Source organism: Chiloscyllium punctatum, chromosome 4, assembly GCF_047496795.1.
Source record: "Chiloscyllium punctatum isolate Juve2018m chromosome 4, sChiPun1.3, whole genome shotgun sequence".
Classification (NCBI taxonomy): domain Eukaryota; kingdom Metazoa; phylum Chordata; class Chondrichthyes; order Orectolobiformes; family Hemiscylliidae; genus Chiloscyllium; species Chiloscyllium punctatum.
In genome coordinates, this window is record NC_092742.1 from 73,537,709 (window position 1) to 73,559,376 (window position 21,668).

The 21,668-nt window shown below is 40.8% G+C and overlaps 1 protein-coding gene across 1 annotated transcript in view; it reads right to left on the bottom strand.

Moving 5' to 3' along the window:
* The window catches only part of aqr (aquarius intron-binding spliceosomal factor), a 68,589-nt gene that overhangs the window by 19,132 nt on the left and 27,789 nt on the right, over window positions 1-21,668 (bottom strand). The window contains exons 16-24 of the mRNA XM_072569023.1: window positions 21,453-21,573; window positions 21,189-21,330; window positions 19,156-19,334; window positions 18,604-18,771; window positions 17,859-18,028; window positions 12,619-12,860; window positions 12,205-12,348; window positions 3,773-3,842; window positions 3,428-3,538 (exon numbers count right to left, since the gene is read on the bottom strand). Of these exons, the coding sequence (XP_072425124.1) occupies window positions 3,428-3,538; window positions 3,773-3,842; window positions 12,205-12,348; window positions 12,619-12,860; window positions 17,859-18,028; window positions 18,604-18,771; window positions 19,156-19,334; window positions 21,189-21,330; window positions 21,453-21,573 (1,347 nt within the window). The remainder of the gene's footprint in view (window positions 1-3,427; window positions 3,539-3,772; window positions 3,843-12,204; window positions 12,349-12,618; window positions 12,861-17,858; window positions 18,029-18,603; window positions 18,772-19,155; window positions 19,335-21,188; window positions 21,331-21,452; window positions 21,574-21,668) is intronic.

Here is a 21,668-nt window from a genome sequence, read left to right on the forward strand (position 1 = left end):
GTTCAGATAACTTCAATGAGGTACTGCTAAATATACTGAGAGATATAACTTAACTGCTATTCAGTCTATACTTGGATTATATATCTGACTTTAATTTAGTGCTGAATCACTATGATGGAATAAACTCCACTTACAATATTTATTTCCTTGCACATGTTTAAACTTTATCTACATATTCTTCTTTCTTGCAAAGTTTTCTTTAAACCCTTGTTCATTGCAAAATCTTTCATGAATCACAGGAAGTGCAATTATCACGCGGAAATGTTTGTAAAAAAATGTGACAAACAATAGCACAGTCGTAGGTATTTTAAAGTCAACCTTTCAGGCATGTTACAACATGTCTAGGAAAGGTGGGACTTGAACCTTTTGGCCCAGAGACAGTAACATACAACTGCTTCACCACAGCCCTTTAGCATATTGTTATATATTTGGCAAAAACATGATAGGGCACTATCACCCAATGTCCTTGACTGTGCAGTAATCTGGTCTTAGTTCCCTGCCCTGATTCTCATGCTTCATTAAGGCAAGTTCACTTTGCTAAGGACTTAAAAATTATTCACAGCATCTCTACAATCTCATCTATTTTTGTAGCTGATGTGCTTGGCAAAGTTTAACGGTTACTCAAATACCGATGAGATTAAAGTATAATTGCAGACATCCAACTGACTAGCAATTTAGAAAATCAGCTTTTATCATAGAGTTGTACACATGGCTTTGCCTTTCAATTCCAACTTACTTCAGCATTCAATAAATGAATTTCAGGGATTGCAACAACATTTAAACAAAACATAATTCTGTTTAAAATGAACCATACAATATATTTCATCAGCTGCTGAATAAATTCAAAGAGCTTATTTGGTCTTTTGTAGAAAGGGTACAAATTGCAGCAACAAATTGTTGCAAAAAAAAACACATGCGCCTTAGGCACAGATTGCATCTTCCCAGAATTAAAACTCATTTTACATAGCCAGTGGTGACTAATCATGTTCATATAGCATTACAGTTACAAATTTACACTTGTTTGCACATTTAAAAATTACGCACAAATATTGAGAAATCAAACACTGTTTCCCCTCAAATTTGTATTCTGTATACTAATTTAATTCTGCAATGCTACAATCGGTAAAGACTTATGATCTTTCCGTTCTCAAATAGCTTATGAATTAACTTGCTTACAAGGGCTAAACTATTCTCCTACGCTTGGAACTCGCTGAAAGTATTGATTTAAAGTGGAGAATTCAGAAGGGTCTGCTTGAGTAAGTAAATAATTACCAGTGAGAAGTTAGACAATTAAAAAAGTTAGTCGAACTCCAGAATAACAAATAAGTTGACTCCCACCCTTAACTGAACATTTATATCCCCAAATTAGACTGCCCCTCATATGACAGCATCCTCCTTTCCACCCAAGATCACCTCACGCCACAACCACCTTTAAAACTCTATTCTGCCCCTCAGTCCAACATTCCATGCACCCACAAGACCTGATGACGCATTCCCTCCCAACTCTTTATTGCACATGATATCCCCAATCCAGCATTCCTTCTAATTTTCTTCCTGGCTGCATAAGCCTTCAAGGCCAGTGCACGCCAGCAACTTCCAGAACCAGAAGTCAATGCCTACGTGTGGAAAATTGCAGCAGCAGTGCGCGCTGCAGCTAAGAAGTGTTGCCTTTGCCCACCCCAACCTACCCTAAACACTCCTACACCACCTTGCAACCTACTTAACCGATACCCAATCCTCATAGTCACCTTATGCATAAAGTGGCTGCCTGTGAAATAAACATTTAAATTGCAGAATAGGAAACAAATGTTGTGATAAAGGGGGCATAGTTTGACTTCCCCCAACTACCTGCACAACAAGGACCTGTCAGACTTAAAAGTTGAATTAGTCCTGATTAGAATCGCCAGTCAAAAATACATGCTTAATGTAAACATTTAGGAGCTGAGTGTCAGACTGTGATTGCCACTACTCAGAAAACCTGAGCCTTTATTTCTGACTTTACTGTAAATTACTCTGGAAAAATGATTGCTTGACTTAATACTTGTTCTGAAATATGACTACCCACATAAACTTATTCAAATCAGTGATTGGACATCTGCATTTTTAAATGTCTGATTGTCAATAATGCAGCTGCTATATTTGAGTTTACCCCATTGAAGTATGGCTGCAATATAAAATGAGTCTCTCTGATCAATTACATTCAAGCTGCAAGTATATTTCCCAAAAGAGTCTGGACTAATTAGCTACCATAAGAGAAAATGCCAGCTATACCAAATCAGGAGTTTTTTAAAAAGTGCAATGAAGAGTTTAAAAAAAGGTCAATAATGTAACTCAACAAGACTAAAAAGTATAAGATACAAGTTACGTTAACAGTGGAAATGAGACGCTTATCTTAGGATTTTAAACACAAGCATTATCAAGAGGAACTTTAGGGACAAGACAAAGTTTGCCATATTGAGACAAAATGACTACAATGAATCTTCACTTCTATACAGTTTAGAACGAAACATGTTGTCACATAACAGAGACAGTAGTTATTAATCAGCATATTTGGGAAAGCAAAACTATAACAAGTGTAACAAAAGTGTGCTAGCCATTACTTGGGTACTAATTACAAATAACTGTTCAGAAAATGAGCAAGCAAGGTCAGAATATTTGAAACAAAAGTATTTTATAGCATTGGATATTGATGAAAATCTTCACTTCTAACATTCAAACAAACTTAAGGACATTTAAAAAATATTAAATACACCAAACTGCAATGTGTGCTGTCGCATACTGTGTGAAACCTATTTTTGGATCAATCTAAATTGATGACAGCCTCTTTGCATTGTTGGCCACAAAGGTCACTCATAAATAAAAGACTTCACCAGTGTTCTCTAGAAAATTCCTGTTGCATAAAAATGGCTCAACGTTTATAAGCTGACATCTTCATTTACTAAAATCATAAGGACTATTGACTTTTTTTAAAAGAATAAACATCACACTCAAAGATGAAGGGTCGTCTTTTGAGAGTAAGGTCAGGCATGTTGGGTAGGGACAACAGAACACTCTTTACTTAGCCTGATCGTGTTATTCCTAATTAAAGGACTACAAATGTTAGCACTTGATGGTCAAAATGGAAAAAAGTGATTATATGGTTTCCCCATGAGGACACGGATTCAAATCGTCCCTGCACCTGTTCCAATCAAAAAATTAAAATAGCTATTTTAAATGAAATCAACATTGGTCCAGCAAATTAAATCCAAGGCAAATCACAAATTTACTCCTGGAGGGATTATTCATGTTTGCAGGGCATTTCACTCATGTCATGAGCATCTCCAGTTTTACTGAGACCTATGCTACACACAACAAATAGTATACTGCTCAACCTGATGGAACAAGATCCAATGTAGGGAATCACTGAAAATACTTATTGTTGACATACCTGGTTGGAATGTGTTACAATGAGAGTCCGCTGCTCTGGAAAGTTATGATACAGGTTAGAAATTATCTGCACAGCCACATCAGTTTTCCCTGTACCTGGTGGGCCTACTACCTAGAACACAGAAATCAATATTAAAGAAAAAAAATGCGAGGAAACAATCAGAGTCACTTAAAATATTTTCTGTAGATGCTGCCTGACCTGCAGAATATTTTCAGCATCTTGTGTTTTTATTTTAAATTTCCAGCATTTGGAATATGCCACTTTTGTTACATTAAACACAGTCAAGTAAACTAGTCAGAAATTGTTAAGAGAAAATAAAAGCTAAAAGTTTCAGCATGTCCTTACCATTGTTAGTCCTGGCTGCATACCAGCCCGAATTGCTTCTATCTGTGTTGGTGTGAATTGAATTGTGTTTCTGGAATTAAAACCCACATGAGAATAAGCAACATGTCAAGAGAAAAATAACATCATTTTGATTTACAAACTGATGCCCAAAATTCAAGTTTCATAACTCTCTAGAGTACCTCATCTACATTTCAATGCATCCCACTTTATGATAATATCTCATTATAAAATATGGTTTCATTTGCCTTGCAAGTCATCGTGTTGCTGCTTCTTTGCTAGTGCTAGCTCAGTTATTAATAAAACCTATTTTTAAAACACAACTGTCTGAAATGTTTCCTTCCACTCTTACAGCTTGGGTTACTTAATACAGTTGAATGCTGATAAGGTAAATTCCACTTGTCCAAAGTACTGGGTGACCTTAGGCAGGGATGTGATCTTGTCCTGCGAGGCTGTCAGGGTATTCACTTGGATCTTACTCACCACTCAGACATAACCTGAAGCATTCCTGTATACCAGCATAGTCTGGTAAGAGTTTAGAAAGAACCTACTAGCATGGTTGAAGACTAGTTAAAATTCATGCCCGGTACTGTATTCTCTTAAAGTATTAAGGAACATACTTATACAAAAAAACCTAAAGCAGCACCAAACATAAGATACTCAAATGCTCATTTAGAAACTACACAAAACTTAACTGGAAGCAAACACCATTATTGAAGATAGATCAAGTAGTCATTCATCTGACTGAAGGTTGTAGAACATCCTTTGACACAAAATAACTGAAACCTTACCCACCTAACAATAATGGCAAAATTTTGGAAAATTTTTCATAGGATGTGCATGTCCCTGGCTGAGCTAGTATTCATTGTCCATCTCTAGTTGCCTTTGAAAAGTTGATGGCGAGCTATCTTCTTGATCCATCAGTGAATGCATCATGGTTTGAGAGCCCACAGACACAGTGGTTCATTGGTTAGCACTGCTGCCTCATAGCGCTCGGGACCCGGATTTGATTCCAGCCTCAGGCGACTGTCTGTGTTGAGTTTGCACATTCTCCCTGTCTGCGTGGGTTTCCTTCAGGTGCTCCGGTTTTCTCCCACCGTCCAAATATGTGCAGGTTAGTGGATTGGCCATGCTAAATTGCCCATAGTGTTAGAGTCATAGAGATGTACAATTGTTCACAGACCCTTCGGTCCAACCCGTCCATGCTAACCAGATATCCCAACCCAATCTACGCCCACCTGCCAGCAAACCCTTCCTATTCATATACCTATCCAGGTCCTTTTAAATGTTGCAATTGTACTGGCCTCCACCACTTCCTCTGGCAGCTTATTCCACGCATGTACCACCCTCTGCATGAAAAAAATTGCCTTTTAGATCTCTTTTGTATCTTTCCCCTCTCACCCTAAGCCTATGCCCTCTAGTTCTGGATATCTCCCACCCCAGGGAAGAGACTTTGTCTATTTATCCTATCTATGCCCCTCATGATTTTATAAATCTCCATAAGGTCACCCCTCAGCCTCCGAAGCTCCAGGGAAAACAGCCCCCGCTTATTCAACCTCTCCCCATAGCTCAAATCCTCCAATCCTGGCAACATCCTCGTAAATCTTTTCTGAACCCTTTCAAGTCTCACAACATCTTTCCATTAGGAAGGAGACCAGAATTGCATACAATATTCCAAAACTGGTCTAACCAATGTCCTGTACAGCTCCAACATGACCTCCCAACTTCTGAACTCAATACTCTGACCAATAAAATAAAGCATACCAAACGCCTGCTTCACTATCCTATCTACTTGGGACTCTATTTTCAAGGGGCTATAAACCTGCACTCAAAGGTCTCTTTGTTCAGGAACACTCCTCAGGACCTTACCGTTAAATGCTTAAGTCCTGATAAGATTTGCTTTCCCAAAGTACAGCACCTCGTCTTTATCTGAATTAAACGCCATCGGCCACTTCTCAGCCCATTGGCCCATCTGATTAAGATCCTGTTGTAACCTGAGGTAACCTTCTTCATTGTCCAAGACACCTCCAATTTTGGTGTCATCTGCAAACTTACTAACTATACCTCTTATGCTCACATCCAAATCATTTATATGAATGATGAAAAGTAGTGGACTCAGCACCGATGCTTGTGGCACTCCACTGGTCATGGGCCTCCAGTCTGAAAAACAACCCTCCACCACCACCCTCTGTCTTTTACCTTTGAGCCAGTTCTGCATCTAAATGGCTAGTTCTCCCTGTATTCCATGAGATCTAACCTTGCTCACCAGTCTCCCATGGTGAACCTTGTCAACACTTTACTGAAGTCCATATAGATCACGTCTACTGCTATGCCCTCATCAATCCTCTTTGTTACTTCTTCAAAAAACTCAATTAAGTTTGTGAGACATGATTTCCCATGCACAGAGCCATGTTAGATGCATTAGTCAGAGGTAAATAGGTCTGGGTGGGTTACATTTCAGAGTATCGGAATGGACTTTGCTGGGCCGAATGGCCTGTTTCCACACTGTAGGGAATATAATCACTGCATCTCAACTGGTGTTAGTAATAGCCCCCAATGCAGTTAGGGATGGAGTTCCAGGATTTGTAACCCAGCAAGACTGAGAAAAACTGTCAAATGCTTCCAAGTCAGGATAATGAGTGGCTCTGACGTGAACCAATGTAACTGCTGCCCTTATTCTTCTAGATGGCAGTGATTGTGGGCTTGGAAGGTATTAATGGGTCTTGGTGAATTTCTGCGATGCTTCTAGCAGACAGCACACAGTGCTGCTACTGTGCATTGCTGGTGGTAGGAGTGAATGTTTGTCAGTTGTGGTGTCACTGATCTGCTTTGTCCTGGATGGTGTCAAGCTTCTTGAGTGTTGTTGGAGGCACACGCATCCAGGTAAATGGGCAGTATTCCATGACACTTGACTTATGTTTTGCAGGTAGTGGACAGGCTTTCGGTAGTTAGGCAGAGAGTTACTTTCAGCAAGATTCTTGGTTTCTGACATGCTTTGTAGCCATAGTATTTATGACTGTCCCCCAAAACGTTGACAGTAGCATATTCAGCAATGGTAATGCCATTGAATGGTGAGATTTTCTGTTGATGGAATGATCATTGCCTGGCACATGTGGCGTGAATCTTTTTTGCCATCTGTTAGCCCAAGTACAGATGCGGTCCATGTTCTGCTGCATTTGTACATCAACTGTTCCAGCATCTGAGGAGGCTATCATTGCATCATGTCCAGCACCAATCAAGAGCAAACATCAAGAACACTCCAAGAAGCTAGAGAAGAAATTACGGGGGCTCTGGCTGGTATTTTTGCATCATCGTTAGCCACGGGTAAGGTCCCAAAAGACTGAAGGGCAGCAAACATTGTGCCTTTGTTCAATAAGGGTTACAAAGACAAACATGGGAACTATAGACCAGCAAGCTTAATATCTGTGGTAGATAAGTCACTTGAGAAGATTGAGGGATAAGATATACGTGTATTTGGAAATTCAGGGCTTGATCAGAAGTAGAGAGTGTGGTGCTGGAAAAGCACAGCCTTTCAGGCAACATCCGAGAAGCAGGAGAATCAACATTCCGGGCATAAGCCTTTCATCAGGAATGAGGCTTGTGGGTCGGGGCTGAAAGACAGAACCACCCCTGGTCTTCACCTTCCACCCCACCAACCTCCGCAAAAAACACATCATCCTCCGCAACTCCAAACGGACTCCACCACCAAAGATGTATTTCTTTCCCTACCCCTATCAGCATTCCGAAAAGACCATTCCCTTCCGACTCCCTCGTCAGGTCCACACCCCTCACCAGCCCACACCCCACTCCTGGCACCTTTCCCTGCCACCGCAGGAAGTCCAAAACCTGCACAAACACCATTCCCCTCACTTTCATCCAAGGCCCCAAATGATCCTTCCACATCCATCAGAAATTCATCTGCACCTCTACCAATGACATCTACTGTATCTGTTGCATCTAGTGTGGTCTCCTTTACACAGGGGAGATAGGACGCCTTCTTGCGGATTGTTTGAGAGAACATCTCTGGAAAATCCGCACCCACCAATTCCACCACCCCAAGGTCGAACACTTCAACTCCCCCCCCCACTCCGTCAAGGACATGCAGGCCCTGGACCTCCTCCACTGCCAAACTGTTACCACCCGACACCTGGGAGGAGGATCGCCTCATATTCCGCATTGGGACCCTGCAACCACACAGGATAAATGCGGATTTCAACAGCTTCCTAATTTTCCCCTCCCCCCACATTATCCTCGTCCCAAGCTTCCAATTCAGCCCCACCCTCCGGACCCGTCCATCATTGCATCCTCTGACTTATCACCTTCTCCCTCATCTTCATCCACCTATCGCTTTCCCAGCTACCTCCCCCCAACCCCCCCTCCCAACTATCTCTCAGCCCCGACCCACAGCTTCATTCTTGTTGAAGGGCTTATGCCCAAAACGTTGATTCTCCTGCTCCTCGGATGCTGCCTGAGCTGTGCTTTTCCAGCACCATGCTCTCAACTCTGATCTCCTGCATCTGCAGTCAGCATGGCTTTATGCATGGGAGATTATGCTTCACAAACTTGTTAGAGTCTTTGATGAAGTGACCAGGAAGGTAGGTGAGGGCTGGGCAGTAGACATAGTCTATATGGATTTCAAGTAAGGTCTTTGATAAGGTTCCACATGGTAGGCTGCTCTGAAAGGTTAGAACCCATGGAATCCAGGGAGAGCTGGCAAATTGGATATACAATTGGCTTGGTGGTAGAAAGCAGAGGGTCATTGTGGAGGGATGCTTGTCGGAATGGAGGCCTATGACTAGTGGTGTATCTCAGGGGTCGGTTCTGTGCCCAATACTCCTTGTTATCTATATCAATGATTTGGATGAGAATGTACAAGGCATGATTAGTAAGTTTGCCGATGACACTTAAACAGGCGGTATCGTGGTCAGTGAGGAAGGTTGTCAGTAATTTCAGCAGGACGTTGATGCTGGGGAAGTGGGCCAAGAAATGGCAAATGGAGTTTAATATAAATAGGTATGAGGTCTTGCATTTGGGAAGTCAAATCAAGATAGGAGTTTCATGGCGAATGGTAGGGCCTTAAGGAGTGTATGGGAACAGATGGATCTTGGAGTCCAGGTGCTCAGTTCTCGACACAAGTGGAGTCACAGATATACAGAGTAATGAAGGCAGTTTCTGGCACACTGGCCTTCAGTCAGGGCATTGAGTTTTGAAGTTGAGGAGTTATGTTGCAGTTGTTCAGGACATTGGTGAGGCCGCACTTGGAGTATTATGTTCAGCTTTGGTCACCTTGCCATAGGAAGGATGTTATTAAACTGGAAAGACTGCAGAAGAAATTTACAAGGATGTGCCAGGACTCAATGGTCTGAATTATAGGGAGCAGTTGAACAAGCTAGGACTTTGTTCTTTAGGGCATAGGAGTCTCGGTGGGAGATCTTGTAGAAGTTCTAAGATCATGAGAGGCATGGACAGGATGAATGCACTCTGTCTTTTTCCCAGGGTTGGGGAATTGAGGACTAGAGGGCATCAGTTTAATTAAAAGGGGAAAAAATAAAAAAGTACATGAGGGGCAACATTTTTTTTACGCAGAGGGTGGTGTGCACATGGAATGAGCTGCCAGCAGATACATTAACAATGTTTAAAAGGCATTTAGACAAATACATGGATAGGAAAGATTTCAAAGAATATGGGCCAAATGCAGGGAGTTAACGTGGATGGACACTTTGGTCAGCATGGACCAGTTTGGATTGAAGGGCTGTCTCCGTGCTGTAAGACTTTATCCTCATATCTGACCTTATGATGCAGGGAAGGTCCTTGATGAAGTAGCTGAATATGGCTGATTCTAGGACACTGCTCTGAGGAGAACATGGACAGATATCCTGGAACTGAGGTGACCTCAAACAACAGAGCCATCTTTTTTTGTGCTCGGTACAACACCAATCAAAGGACAGCTTTCCCTCAAGACCCACTGACTCTTGCTTCGTTAGGGCTCCTTGTTGCCACACTCAAATGCAGTCTTCACGTCAATGTCACTTTTGCTTTATCTCTGGACATTAGCTCTTTTGTCCACGTTTGAACCAAGGCAAAAGGACATCAGCAACTGAGAGGCCTTATGGAACCCAAATTGAATGTCAACAAACAGATTATTGCTGAGAAATTATTGTACAAGTGACAACACTTGACATCACCTTCCATCACTTTACCAATGATTAAGAGTAGACTGAAGGGGCAGTAATTAACTGGGTTGGGTGTGTTCTGCTTTTTTGTGGACAAGATATACCTGGGCAATTTTTTAGTGTTGGTTGGGAGCCAATGTGTTTGTTGTACTGGAACGGCTTGGCTAGGAATGTGACAGGTTCTGCTCAAATGTTGTCAGGGGTCATAGCCATTTCATATCCAATGCTTTCAGTCATTCTGGATATTAAATGGAGTGAATCAATTGTCACGAAGATTGACATTGGGATGCTGGGGACTTCTGGAGAGAGCATAGATGGATCATTTACGCTACAATTCTGGCTGAAGATTTGTGCAAAATGTTTCAGCCTCATCTTTTAAACTGATGTGCTATGTTACCTAGTCATTGAGGATGGTGATTTTTACAGAGCCTCCTCCTCTCATGCGACAAGACTGCAGACCTTCGATCTGATCAATTGGTCGCAAAATTGCTTGCCCATAATACTGTCTAATACATGCTGCATATACTGTTTGACACACAATTATTGCTATGTTGTAGCTTCACTAGGTTGACATCTTTTTAGGCATGCCTAGTCCTGCTCCTGCCATTCCTTTCTGCACTCTTCATTCAAACAGGGTTAAGCCTCTGTCTTGAGGGTAATGGTAGGGTGGGTATTATGCCAGGGTACAAGTTTGTAGATTGCATTAGAGTAGAATTCCACTGATGGTCCCCAGCTCCTCGTGGACACCAGTCAAGTTGCTAGATCAGTTCGAAGTCTATACCACAAAAGTGATACTGCCACACAATATGCAGGAGAATATTGTCAATGTGACAAAAGGCCTTTGCCTCCAGAAGGACTGTCCTACTGATACTGTCATGAACAGATTATTTGTGGCAGGAAGAATGGCCAGTGTCAGGACAAGTATCTTTTTCCCTGTTTTTTGGTTCCTTCACCAACTGCCACAGAACCAGTCTAGCAATGGTGTCACTTGGGACACTATCAACTCTGTCATAGTGGTGCTGCTAAGCTATTTTTAGTGACGGATATTGAAGACCCCAGTTTCAGTGCTTCCTCCAAGTGGTGTTCAACATGAAGGAGTACTGATAGGTCAGATATCAAGCAGGGAAGAGATACATAGTGATCAGCACATTGATTCACAGCATGGGGTCAAACAGGAGCAATGCAGTTCTTTTGATGTGAAGGACTTCAGGTTTAATGATATTTGAAAGCAATGTATTAAAACAAGTGCCTTTTTCTCCTTTCCTTCTATTCAACTCTAAAGAAAAACCAACGTATCATTTTCATTACAAAATTATTTCACTACTGACTCTGAGCATGTGATGCACTGAGTGAGCACGTACACATTTAAATTATGTGTCTTCTACATTGTGACACAAATTCAGATTCTTTCAGTTCTACATTGTCCACATCCTGATAATTGGGTGATCAGTGGTTGAATTTTTGGGATGGGCATGAAATTTTAGGATTACTCCTCCAGCATGGTGGCCTGGCTATGAATGCTGTCTTTTTAAGTTAAAGATTTATACAAGTTGAGAGAAAGCAACTTCCTTGTGGAGCCTCTGCTACCACATTTAGCCATAAGGTCGTCTTGCTGTTGCTTTTAAATTGGACAATCTTCTCTTGGCCATCAAGAGCTGGTTAACGTACACTTAACTAGAAAGTGAGCCGAATCGTTTAATCATTAATTTGCTGCTTTGGGGAAAATCAAAGGTGGCAGAACCTTAAGTCAAGTGACATTGTTCTTGTCACTTGACTCAAGGTCCTGCCACCTTTGATTTTGATAGTGGGCGGCACGGTGGCACAGTGGTTAGCACTGCTGCCTCACAGCGCCAGAGACCCGGGTTCAATTCCCGCCTCAGGCGACTCTCTGTGTGGAGTTTGCACATTCTCCCCGTGTCTGCGTGGGTTTCCTCCGGGTGCTCCGGTTTCCTCCCACACTCCAAAGATGTGCAGGTCAGGTGAATTGGCCATGCTAAATTGCCTGTAGTGTTAGGTAAGGGGTAGATGTAGGGGTATGGGTGGGTTGCGCTTCGGCGGGGCAGTGTGGACTTGTTGGGCCGAAGGGCCTGTTTCCACACTGTAAGTAATCTAATCTAATCTAATTGTTCTCTGTAAACGGGATTTACCAATGGTTGAATATAAACAGCAGGATCCATGAAGTGTAACAGATTAGAAACTAAAATAGCCCAGTTGAAGGAGCAAACAAACAGCTAAATTATTAGGAAGCCTTTTTATATTTACCTCTTTGGCTGGTTATATGGGTAAGGTCCTCGGTTTGGAATCACATGAGGTTCAATAATTAAAGTTGGAGTCTCTTCCTTCTCTCCATCATCATTCTCCCCCTTTCGTTTTTTCCCTTTTTCAAGCTGCACGGGGAAGGTGATCCTAAAGTTTAGGTTGGGGTGGAATGTTCATAATAGTGATGGCAAAGTTTTTACACATTTTTCTCAATAACCAGAATAATTATCAGTTTTCCATTAACATTGTCTTACTAAGAATATTCAGTATTACATTGTACAACACTGTAAACAAGATGACACTGACTGCAGGTTGCACCTTTATATGTTATAACAATACTCAACTACATTAACATTTTCAGATATGAAATAGAAAAAAAACTGATTAAAGCTTGCACATGTCAATTTGTATTCTTACCTAAATGGAGGCTTTTGCAGAGAAGAGTTCTCAACTGTTGTTTTAATAGAACACCCAGGAAAACCAGCTTTCAGGTGCTCAATAGACAGAAAGGTATCATTAAAATCCAGTGTGGAAATCTGATTTGGCATCTTCGAATATTGAGCACTTCCAGGGTCTCCATATCCAAGGATTATATCATGAAGCCAGTCAGGGACTACACACTCTGTGTTCATTAAATTGCGGATGGTCTCAAGCACTGCCTGAGGATGCAATTAATTTGAAAATGGTCATTCAAAATGAAAGCTACAGTAGTCATATATGGCAGAATACAATAAATTTTTTTGTTAAAAGTGAGCTATATACAATATCGCTGCTATTTTTAATGGGATGTAATGTGTGTAACATATACCAACATATATGATCATTAATTTGGTATTTTTGAATGTTGGACTAGTCGCATAAGGATTTAGGAGTCTTAGTTCAGGATTTTCTTAAGGTTAGCATGCAGGTTTAGTTCACATTTAGGAAGGCAAGTGCAATGTTAGAATTCTAGCCTTCTTAAAATGGATACAAGAGCAAAGATGTACGGCTGAGATTGTTTAAGGCGCTGGTCGGACTATTGCAAGCGGTTTTGGGTTCAGTGTCTAAGAATGTGCTGGTCTTGGAGATGGTTTACAACAAAGATCCTGGGTATCTTTGTCATATGGGAAACAGTTGAGGACTGTGGGTCTGCACTCAACGGAGTTTAGAAGGATGACAGGATTCTAATTGGAACTGATAGAATAATGAGAGATTTGCATAGAGTGGATGTGAAGATGATGTTTCCACTAGTAGGAGAAAGTAGATCCCAAGGACACAGCCTCAGAGCAAAGGGATGATCCTTTAGAATGGAGATGAGGAAGTACTTATTCAACCCGAGGAAAGTGAATATGTGGAACTCATTGCCATCGAAGGCACAAGAAGACAAGTCATTGAGTGTACTGAAGACAGAGATAGATAGGTTCTTGATTAATAAGGGGATCAAAGGTTACGGGTAGAAGGCAGGAAAATGGGGTTGAGAAACTTATCAGCCACAATCAAGTGGCAGAGCAGATTCTGCTCTTAATTCTTATGGTTTTGTGTGTGGGTCTGAAGGGGTGTAACGTTGAACTTGCAGGTACTTCTGTTGCTATTGTGATTTCTTTTAAAGCAGTTTTAGAAAGAGATTTTCAAATAATAATCATGGTTTTGTTTATATTGGTAAAGTTTACGAATAAACAAAGCAAACAGTGTATTGCATTAGGTTTCCAGAATCTGCAGTCATTGTTTTTACCTAGTTGATTTTAACCCTACTGAGAATCCTCTTGCAAGGATGCCTCCCTGAAGAGGTTTTCCTCCTCTCTCTACAAGAATCTCGGAGTCCCTCTCCCACTGCAACTCCTACCTGCCCATCTTCTTTCCCATCTATCCACTCCATCCTCCCCCCCCCCCCCCACCCCCGACCTATCACCTTCATCCCCTCCCCCACTCACCTATTGTATTCTATCTACTTTCTCCCTACCCCTACCCTCCTCTCACTTATCTCTCCACCCTTCAGACTCTCTGCCTGTATTCCTGATGAAAGGGTTTTGCCCGAAACGTCGATTTTACTGCTCCTCGGATGCTGCCTGAACTGCTGTGCTCTTCCAGCACCACTAATGCAGATTTCAGATAGAAGAGTCTGGAATAGTTTTTTTTGATTTTGGGGAAATACTCATACCTTGAATAAAAGCTTCATTTTGAATTTTTGTCATAAAGTCACACAGCATGGACTTGTCCATGTCAATCAAGTTTCCCAAACTAAAACAATCCCATTTGCCTGCATCTGGCCCATATCTCTCTAAACCTTTCCTATTCATGTACCTGCCCAAGTGTCTCTAAATAGTGTGCCTCCATCAGTTCTTTTGGCAGTTCATTCTGTATACACACACTGAGGGGAGACAAAAATGCCCCTCAGGACCCTTTAAAATGTTTCCCCTCTTACTTTAAACCTAGCTCTCTAGTTTTGAACTCCCCTCACAAGAGAAAAGACCTTTGCGCTTCATCTTATTTATGCCTCTCATGACTTTATAAACATCTATAAAGGTCAACCATCAACCTCATGTTCCAGGGAAAAAAAAAATTCCAGGAGAAAGTGAGGACTACAGATGCTGGAGATCAGAGCTGAAAATGTGTTGCTGGAAAAGCGCAGCAGGTCAGGCAGCATCCAAGGAACAGGAGAATCGATGTTTCGGGCATAAGCCCTTCTTCAGGAATGAGGAAAGTGTGCCCAGCAGGCTGAGATAAAAGGTAGGGAGGAGGGACTTGGGGGAGGGGCGTTGGAGATGCGATAGGTGGAAGGAGGTAAAGGTGAGGGTGATAGGCCGGAGTGGGGTGGGGGCGGAGAGGTCAGGAAGAAGATTGCAGGTTAGGAAGGTGGTGCTGAGTTTGAGGGATTTGACTGAGACAAGGTGGAGGGGAGGGGAAATGAGGAAACTGGAGAAGACTGAGTTCATCCCTTGTGGTTGGAGGGTTCCTAGGCGGAAGATGAGGTGCTCTTCCCCCAACCGTCGTGTTGCTATGGCCTGCTATCACCAGACCATAGCAACATGACGGTTGGAGGAAGAGCGCCTCATCTTCCGCCTAGGAACCCTCCAACCACAAGGGATGAACTCAGATTTCTCCAGTTTCCTCATTTCCCCTCCCCCCACCTTGTCTCAGCCCCAACCCTCAAACTCAGCACCACCTTCCTAACCTGCAATCTTCTTCCTGACCTCTCCACCCCCACCCCACTCCGGCCTATCACCCTCACCTTGACCTCCTTCCACCTATCGCATCTCCAACGCCCCTTCCCCAAGTCCCTCCTCCCTACCTTTTATCTCAGCCTGCTGGGCACACTTTCCTCATTCCTGAAGAAGGGCTTATGCCCGAAACGGCGATTCTCCTGTTCCTTGGATGCTGCCTGACCTGCTGCGCTGTTCCAGCAACACATTTTCAGCAAAAAAAAAATTCCAGCCTATTCAGCCTCCCCTTCTAACTCAAACCCTCCAGTCCTGGTAACATTCTTGTAAATCTTTTCAGCACCCTTTCTAATTTAATAAAATTTGTCCTATAGCAGGATGACCAGAACTGTGTGCAGTACTCCAATGCCCTGTACAACCACAACATGATGTCCCAATTCCTATACTAAATTTTGTAGAAGCCTTGGCTCAAAATGGATGTGTAAAACAGTTGCTCCTGAGAAAGGTAGGTAGTTTACAACGATTAAGAGGCTATGGTGTGACAAATTCAGTTATAAATTTTCAGGACAGGCATGTTTGGTTAAAACCCTGAAGGAATTATTTGAAGCTTAGAAAGTCTAAACTCAGTTGTGTGAAGATTCGGGAAGAGACTGCCAGATTCTTAAGACACGGAATTGAAGTCACTGTTAAATCTAGTCCAATAGATATGACAAAGAAGGGAACTCTCTCTCATGTGAGTAATATAAAGAAGTGCTTTTGGGTTGATTCAGAATCTATTTTAAAGTGTATTTCAAAAATTCTTAAATATATCTAATTTATTCTATCATAATTTCATTCCTTTTGTGTAATAAACTTCCATTTTATTGTTAAAACTGAAAATGCAGCATTGTTTTTAGTGTTTCACTGGAAAATAAAACTAAAACAGAAACAAAATATGATCTCAAGTCAGATTTCAGTCTGGGATCTGACCTGTCTAGAAATAATAGCTCAAATCATAAAACAAACCATCAATTCAATATGCACAGCATGATTCAGGAAAGCTATTAAATGTGCAGATATCCATAAAACATTAAGAATTATGAAGGAATTCCATAGACAATCGTGCTATGACACCGGTATAGCTCTTTAAAAAGTTATAAGAATGCAGAGAACACAAACAGTCTGCTATAGGGGAAACAGAAAATACTGGAAAAACTCAGCAGGTCTTGCACCAACTGTGGAAAGAGAACCAGAGTTTACACTTTAGGTCAATGACCTTTCAATGGAATTTGAATAAAAAAAGTGTAATCAAATTTGAATGATCATTAGCTTTTCCACAGTTAGTGCAAGGCCTGCTGAGTATTTCTGGTATTTTCTGTTTTTATTTCAGATCACCAGCATTTTATTTGAATAGTTTTGAAGGGACCATTCTGATAACTATGCCCTGAGGTCTTTGATATAACGTATTTTAAACAAAATATTCAACAGAACCAAGACTTCATACGCCATTAGTTTCCAGTCTAATTTAGGATGAATATTTGAAATATAAAAAACTGACATTCATATGTAAAGTCACTGGTAAAGTTAATCAGCATGAAGACTACAGCAGCTTTAAAAGCAGATAACCTTTGATCATTTGTGATCATTAAATGTCAACATGGTTAAGAATTCCAAACAGGTATACCATTGTTTTAAATTTCAGGTCCAAAGCAAAACATTACTGTGTACAGTAATTACAGCACAGTTCTACTGCAAATTTACTCAAACGATAAACTGCATTTAAACTGAATACGAATTCCAGGGGGGAAATGGTGTGGCTATTTTTTCATGCATCCTTAGAACGTGGCAGCTTCCGTCAGGGCTACCATTTATTGACTATCCCTAATTGTCTCAAGAAATCTTGTTTTGTGGTCAATCTTGTTCTTGGATTGTTGGTGGATTCTTAGTATAAGATTGGAGTCACATAGGCCAGATTCGGAAAGGTGTTCCCTAAAGGATATTAGTAAACCAGGTGGATTTTGTGAATAATATGGCAGATTTGTGGTAAAACTTAGGGCGGCATGGTGGCTCAGTGGTTAGCACTGCTGCCTCACAGCGCCAGGGACCTGGGTTCAATTCCAGTTTCAGGCAACTGTCTGTGTGGAGTTTGCACATTCTCCCCGTGTCTGCGTGGGTTTCCTCTGGGTGCTCCGGTTTCCTCCCACTGTCCAAAGATGTGCAGGTTGGTGAATTGGCCATGCTAAATTGCCCGTAGTGTTAGGTGCATTAGTCAGGGATAAATGTAGGGGAATGGGTCGGAGTGGACTTGTTGGGCTGAAGGGCCTGTTTCCACACTGTAGGGAATCAAATCAAATCAAATCTAATCTTTGACTGATAGAAGAGTTTTAAACCGAATGAAAATTGCCAAACTGCCATGATGAGGTTTTAATTCTCATTCTCTGGATTACTAGTTCTGTAACATTCTTTCTGCTCAAAATTAATATTTAAGTTGCTAATTGTGTAAAGCTGAACACGTATTACTGAAAATCGCATTATGATCACCTTAAAATTATTTTCCTTAGGTTTTCTTCTCATGATAATATTGAAGGTCTCATAGACATCTTCTGCTCCATTCTGAACAGAAAAGCTCATGTCCTGCTGATACTGGTTGGGATCCAACCATACTCGATAGGTTCGTGAATCTCCCTTCAGCTTTGGTTTAGGCTCAGGACCTATGTAAAGGACACAAGTGACCAGTAAGAGTTCTGGAGGTAAACAGTGATGTATTTAACCCTGAGAATACATGCATATTCAATGGAGAATCTCAACATGTTCAGGACATTGGAAAGTACTTCAAGACCAATAAGTATTTTTGAGTTGTAGTCATTTCTTTTAAGACAAATGAGACAATTTGTATGCAGCAAGCTTCAATAAACGAGATAAATAATTAAGTAATTTCTTTTACTGGGGCTGGATGGATAATTCAACAATATCACTGGAAGAAATGCCCTTCTCTGCTCTGAAATATGCCACAGGATCTTTTAGATTTATTAGAATAAATAATACTGCTACTGTTCAACATCTCATTGGATAAGTGTTCAACAATGTAGCGATCCTCAGAATTGCAACAAAACATCAAGCTAGATCCTGCACATGTGATTCTAGAATCCAGAACCCTCAACTCAAAGGTGAAAATGCACATAACTGAACCAAACAGAAACAATGCATAGCTTAGTATTGTGCTCTAGGTACATATTCGTTCATTCTAATTTTTAAAAACTCTTCAATGAAAAACATAGAACAGTACCTTCTTCAATGACCCGTCCTTTCTCATCCAGCATTCCTTGAATTTCACATCCTCGTACAAACACGAGCCCGTACTGCTCTGCAAATGGCTGCTTGCGATCAAACTTTGTGCCATAAGTCAATACTGGTCGAACAGTTATGAGGAAGCACACATCATGTTTGCGAAGTGCTACAAAATTGAAAATGCAACATATAAAAGCAAAGAACAATAGAAATATACATAATCCTGCTCTTTGCACTGACCAATCAAACAACACAACAGTGACTATCTGGAACAGGGAAAGGATTTATCCATTCAACGTAACTTTAATTATACAAGTCTATCCGCAACCAGTATAGATATATTATACATTCGAGCAAGATATAATTAGTTAAACAAGCACAAGTCATCCTCGACGTACTCAGAGCACAATTTCAGATTTTCTACTTTTTTAAAATTTCCGTGGGTAAGTCAATTCAATGCTTCAGTATCTGGGAAAATTACAACACCCTGCAAAACAGGAAACAATACTCTTCGTAGTCACTGCAAAATAACTCAAGTGGTTGGCGTTACCTTCCCATTCGTCTCTGATCTGAGAGCGAACGTTTAGGTTGATGGTCACATCTGCACGGACTCTTGCTGGCCAGTTCTCACCAATGTTGGGTTTTGCTACTTCAACAATGGAGAAAGTCACAATAGGCTGAGCCATTCGAGCCCAGCCACCAAATACAACTCCTCCATACTCCCCCTGCCTATGAAGATATTAAACAAATCAATAATACAACCAAAATACCGTTAAGTAAATTACCTTGAATGTGTTCTAACAAAACAACCCTATAAAACTATTTTCCAACTTAAGTTGGTTAAAGTTGGATTGAGTTCAGAAATAAAGAGCAAGCAAAGTGACTTATGTGTTGCACCCCCAGATTAATTTCAGAAGACATTTCTGGTGATAATGGTAAGCATGACTATTGCAATTTAATTTTCACCAAATAATTTTAATATGTGAGGCCCTCAGGCACCAATGGACTTTTAAAAGGACAACTACTGACCTAAATAGCAGCTGTAATTACCTGACCAGACTGAGTCAAGCTCATGAAACCATCAATAAAGGAGGATCAGTCTGAACAGAAACTATTATAAAAGGTATTGAAACTGAGATCAATATCGCCTGGTTGATTCACACCTTTCTGAAAGTTACAAACTAGAATCAAAGTTGCCTGCAAATACTGCACCCTGAAAATGGTACCGAAACCAGAATCCAAAAATGAAACTGTATTTTAGGCAACAGTTTTTGAGCAGCAAAGCAGAGAGTGAAAAAGAAATGCAAACTGTTGACAAGATACTGGAAGCCCCTCTCTCTCTCTTTGCCAACTTCGAAGTCAGTGCCTGGTGAAAAAGCAACTTGAAACAGCTAACATTCACCAAGAACTCAATGGTATCTGCAAACATTCCAACTGCTGAAAAACCAACAGCTAAACAATCAGGACTCGGGTCATTCTCACAACTCAAAGACTCTCAGAACTTTAAACTAAAACTGGCTTTACCTTCTTGGCTGTACCAGGCACCCTCTGCTCATCTTTCTAAATTATTACCCATTTACGCATGTTTGACATATATTTTTACTTTTTTGGGGAGTACAATGTAACAAAATTGTTCTTTCATTCAAAAAATACTTGTAATTTGGAGTTTTTGTTTTGTCCTAGTTAATTATGCTTAATTACGACACGATAGCTTCATTAAAAAAAAATCACATCTTACTGAGATGGGCCAAAAGAAGGTGAGCTGATTCTCCATCCTCAACCTCCTATGCTCCAATGAAAAAAGATCAATCCTGTCCAGCCTATTTTGATAACTCAATCCCTCCACTCCTAGCAACATACTGGCAAATCTTTTTTAAACTTTTGCCAGTTTAATGATTTCCTTCTTACAGCAGGGGCAACCAGAACTGCACAAAGTACTCACGAAGAGAGCTCATCAACATCCTTTACAACTTCAACATGACGTTCCAACTCCTGTACTCAAAAGGTCTGAACAATGAAGGCCAGCATACTAAACACCTTCTTAGTCACCCTGTTCTACCTGTGACATTGAGTTATTGGTGACTTCTCTAAAACTGAAGTAGTTCTAGAAGGAAAAGATAAAAATACGCTTTCACTGCACTCCAGCCAGTGTTATGTCCCAAAAAGGTTAAATATTAATCAGGTGAATTTCAAAACACATTTTTAAACAAAAAGAGAAAATAGAAGGTTAAATTGTTCAAGAATTTTTGAAAATGAATCTGCCGCACCTCCAGTCTGAAGTGCATTGCAACATGCCACAACTAGACTGGGAAATCCAACATCTGCATGTTGCGTAGGGATTATACGTGCAGTGCACTCCTTCATCAGTTACTGCTGCCGTTATCATTTCTTTACAACAGTTGGCCATTTGTAAAATGTTAGCCAAGTGAGGTTGGATCGATGTGTGCACATTGAAATTAAAAAGAAATGTTACCTAAAGCATCTTAACCATTTAAAATAATAATGAAACCTGTATTGGAGGCAAGCGCGTAGAGAAAAAATAACTTTGAATACAATGGCATAAACATTCACATTAATACTCACCATGGCTTAAGTCTACTGATTGCATCCTCCACATCCTGTCTAATCTCATATGTGGACTCAAGACGAAAGAGATTAAAATTCCTGAGTAAGTAGTCATGAAGTGTCAAAAACTGTAAATTCAGTTTAGGTAACGCAAGGCATCCTGGCATAATAAAAAACAAACAATGGTAAAATATGTCCTACAAAGTAAGTATTTTTTAAAAAAGTAGGGTGCAGGATTGCCCAAGAAAGCAAACTGCCCACAAGCATAAATGGATATCACACCTTCTCCAGAGTAATATTCTGTTGGTACAATGTTTTCATCCCAGATTATTTTTTCTGTGGGGTAAAGTGGCATCTCATTTAATTGTTGAATTTGGGATGTCCGGCGTTCATGTCGGGACACCTATCATTGTAAATGAAATTTTAAATCATTAACAACTTCCGCCTGTGAAAAAAAAATTCTATTGTTACGTTAATCAATGCATATTTTTCACTTCA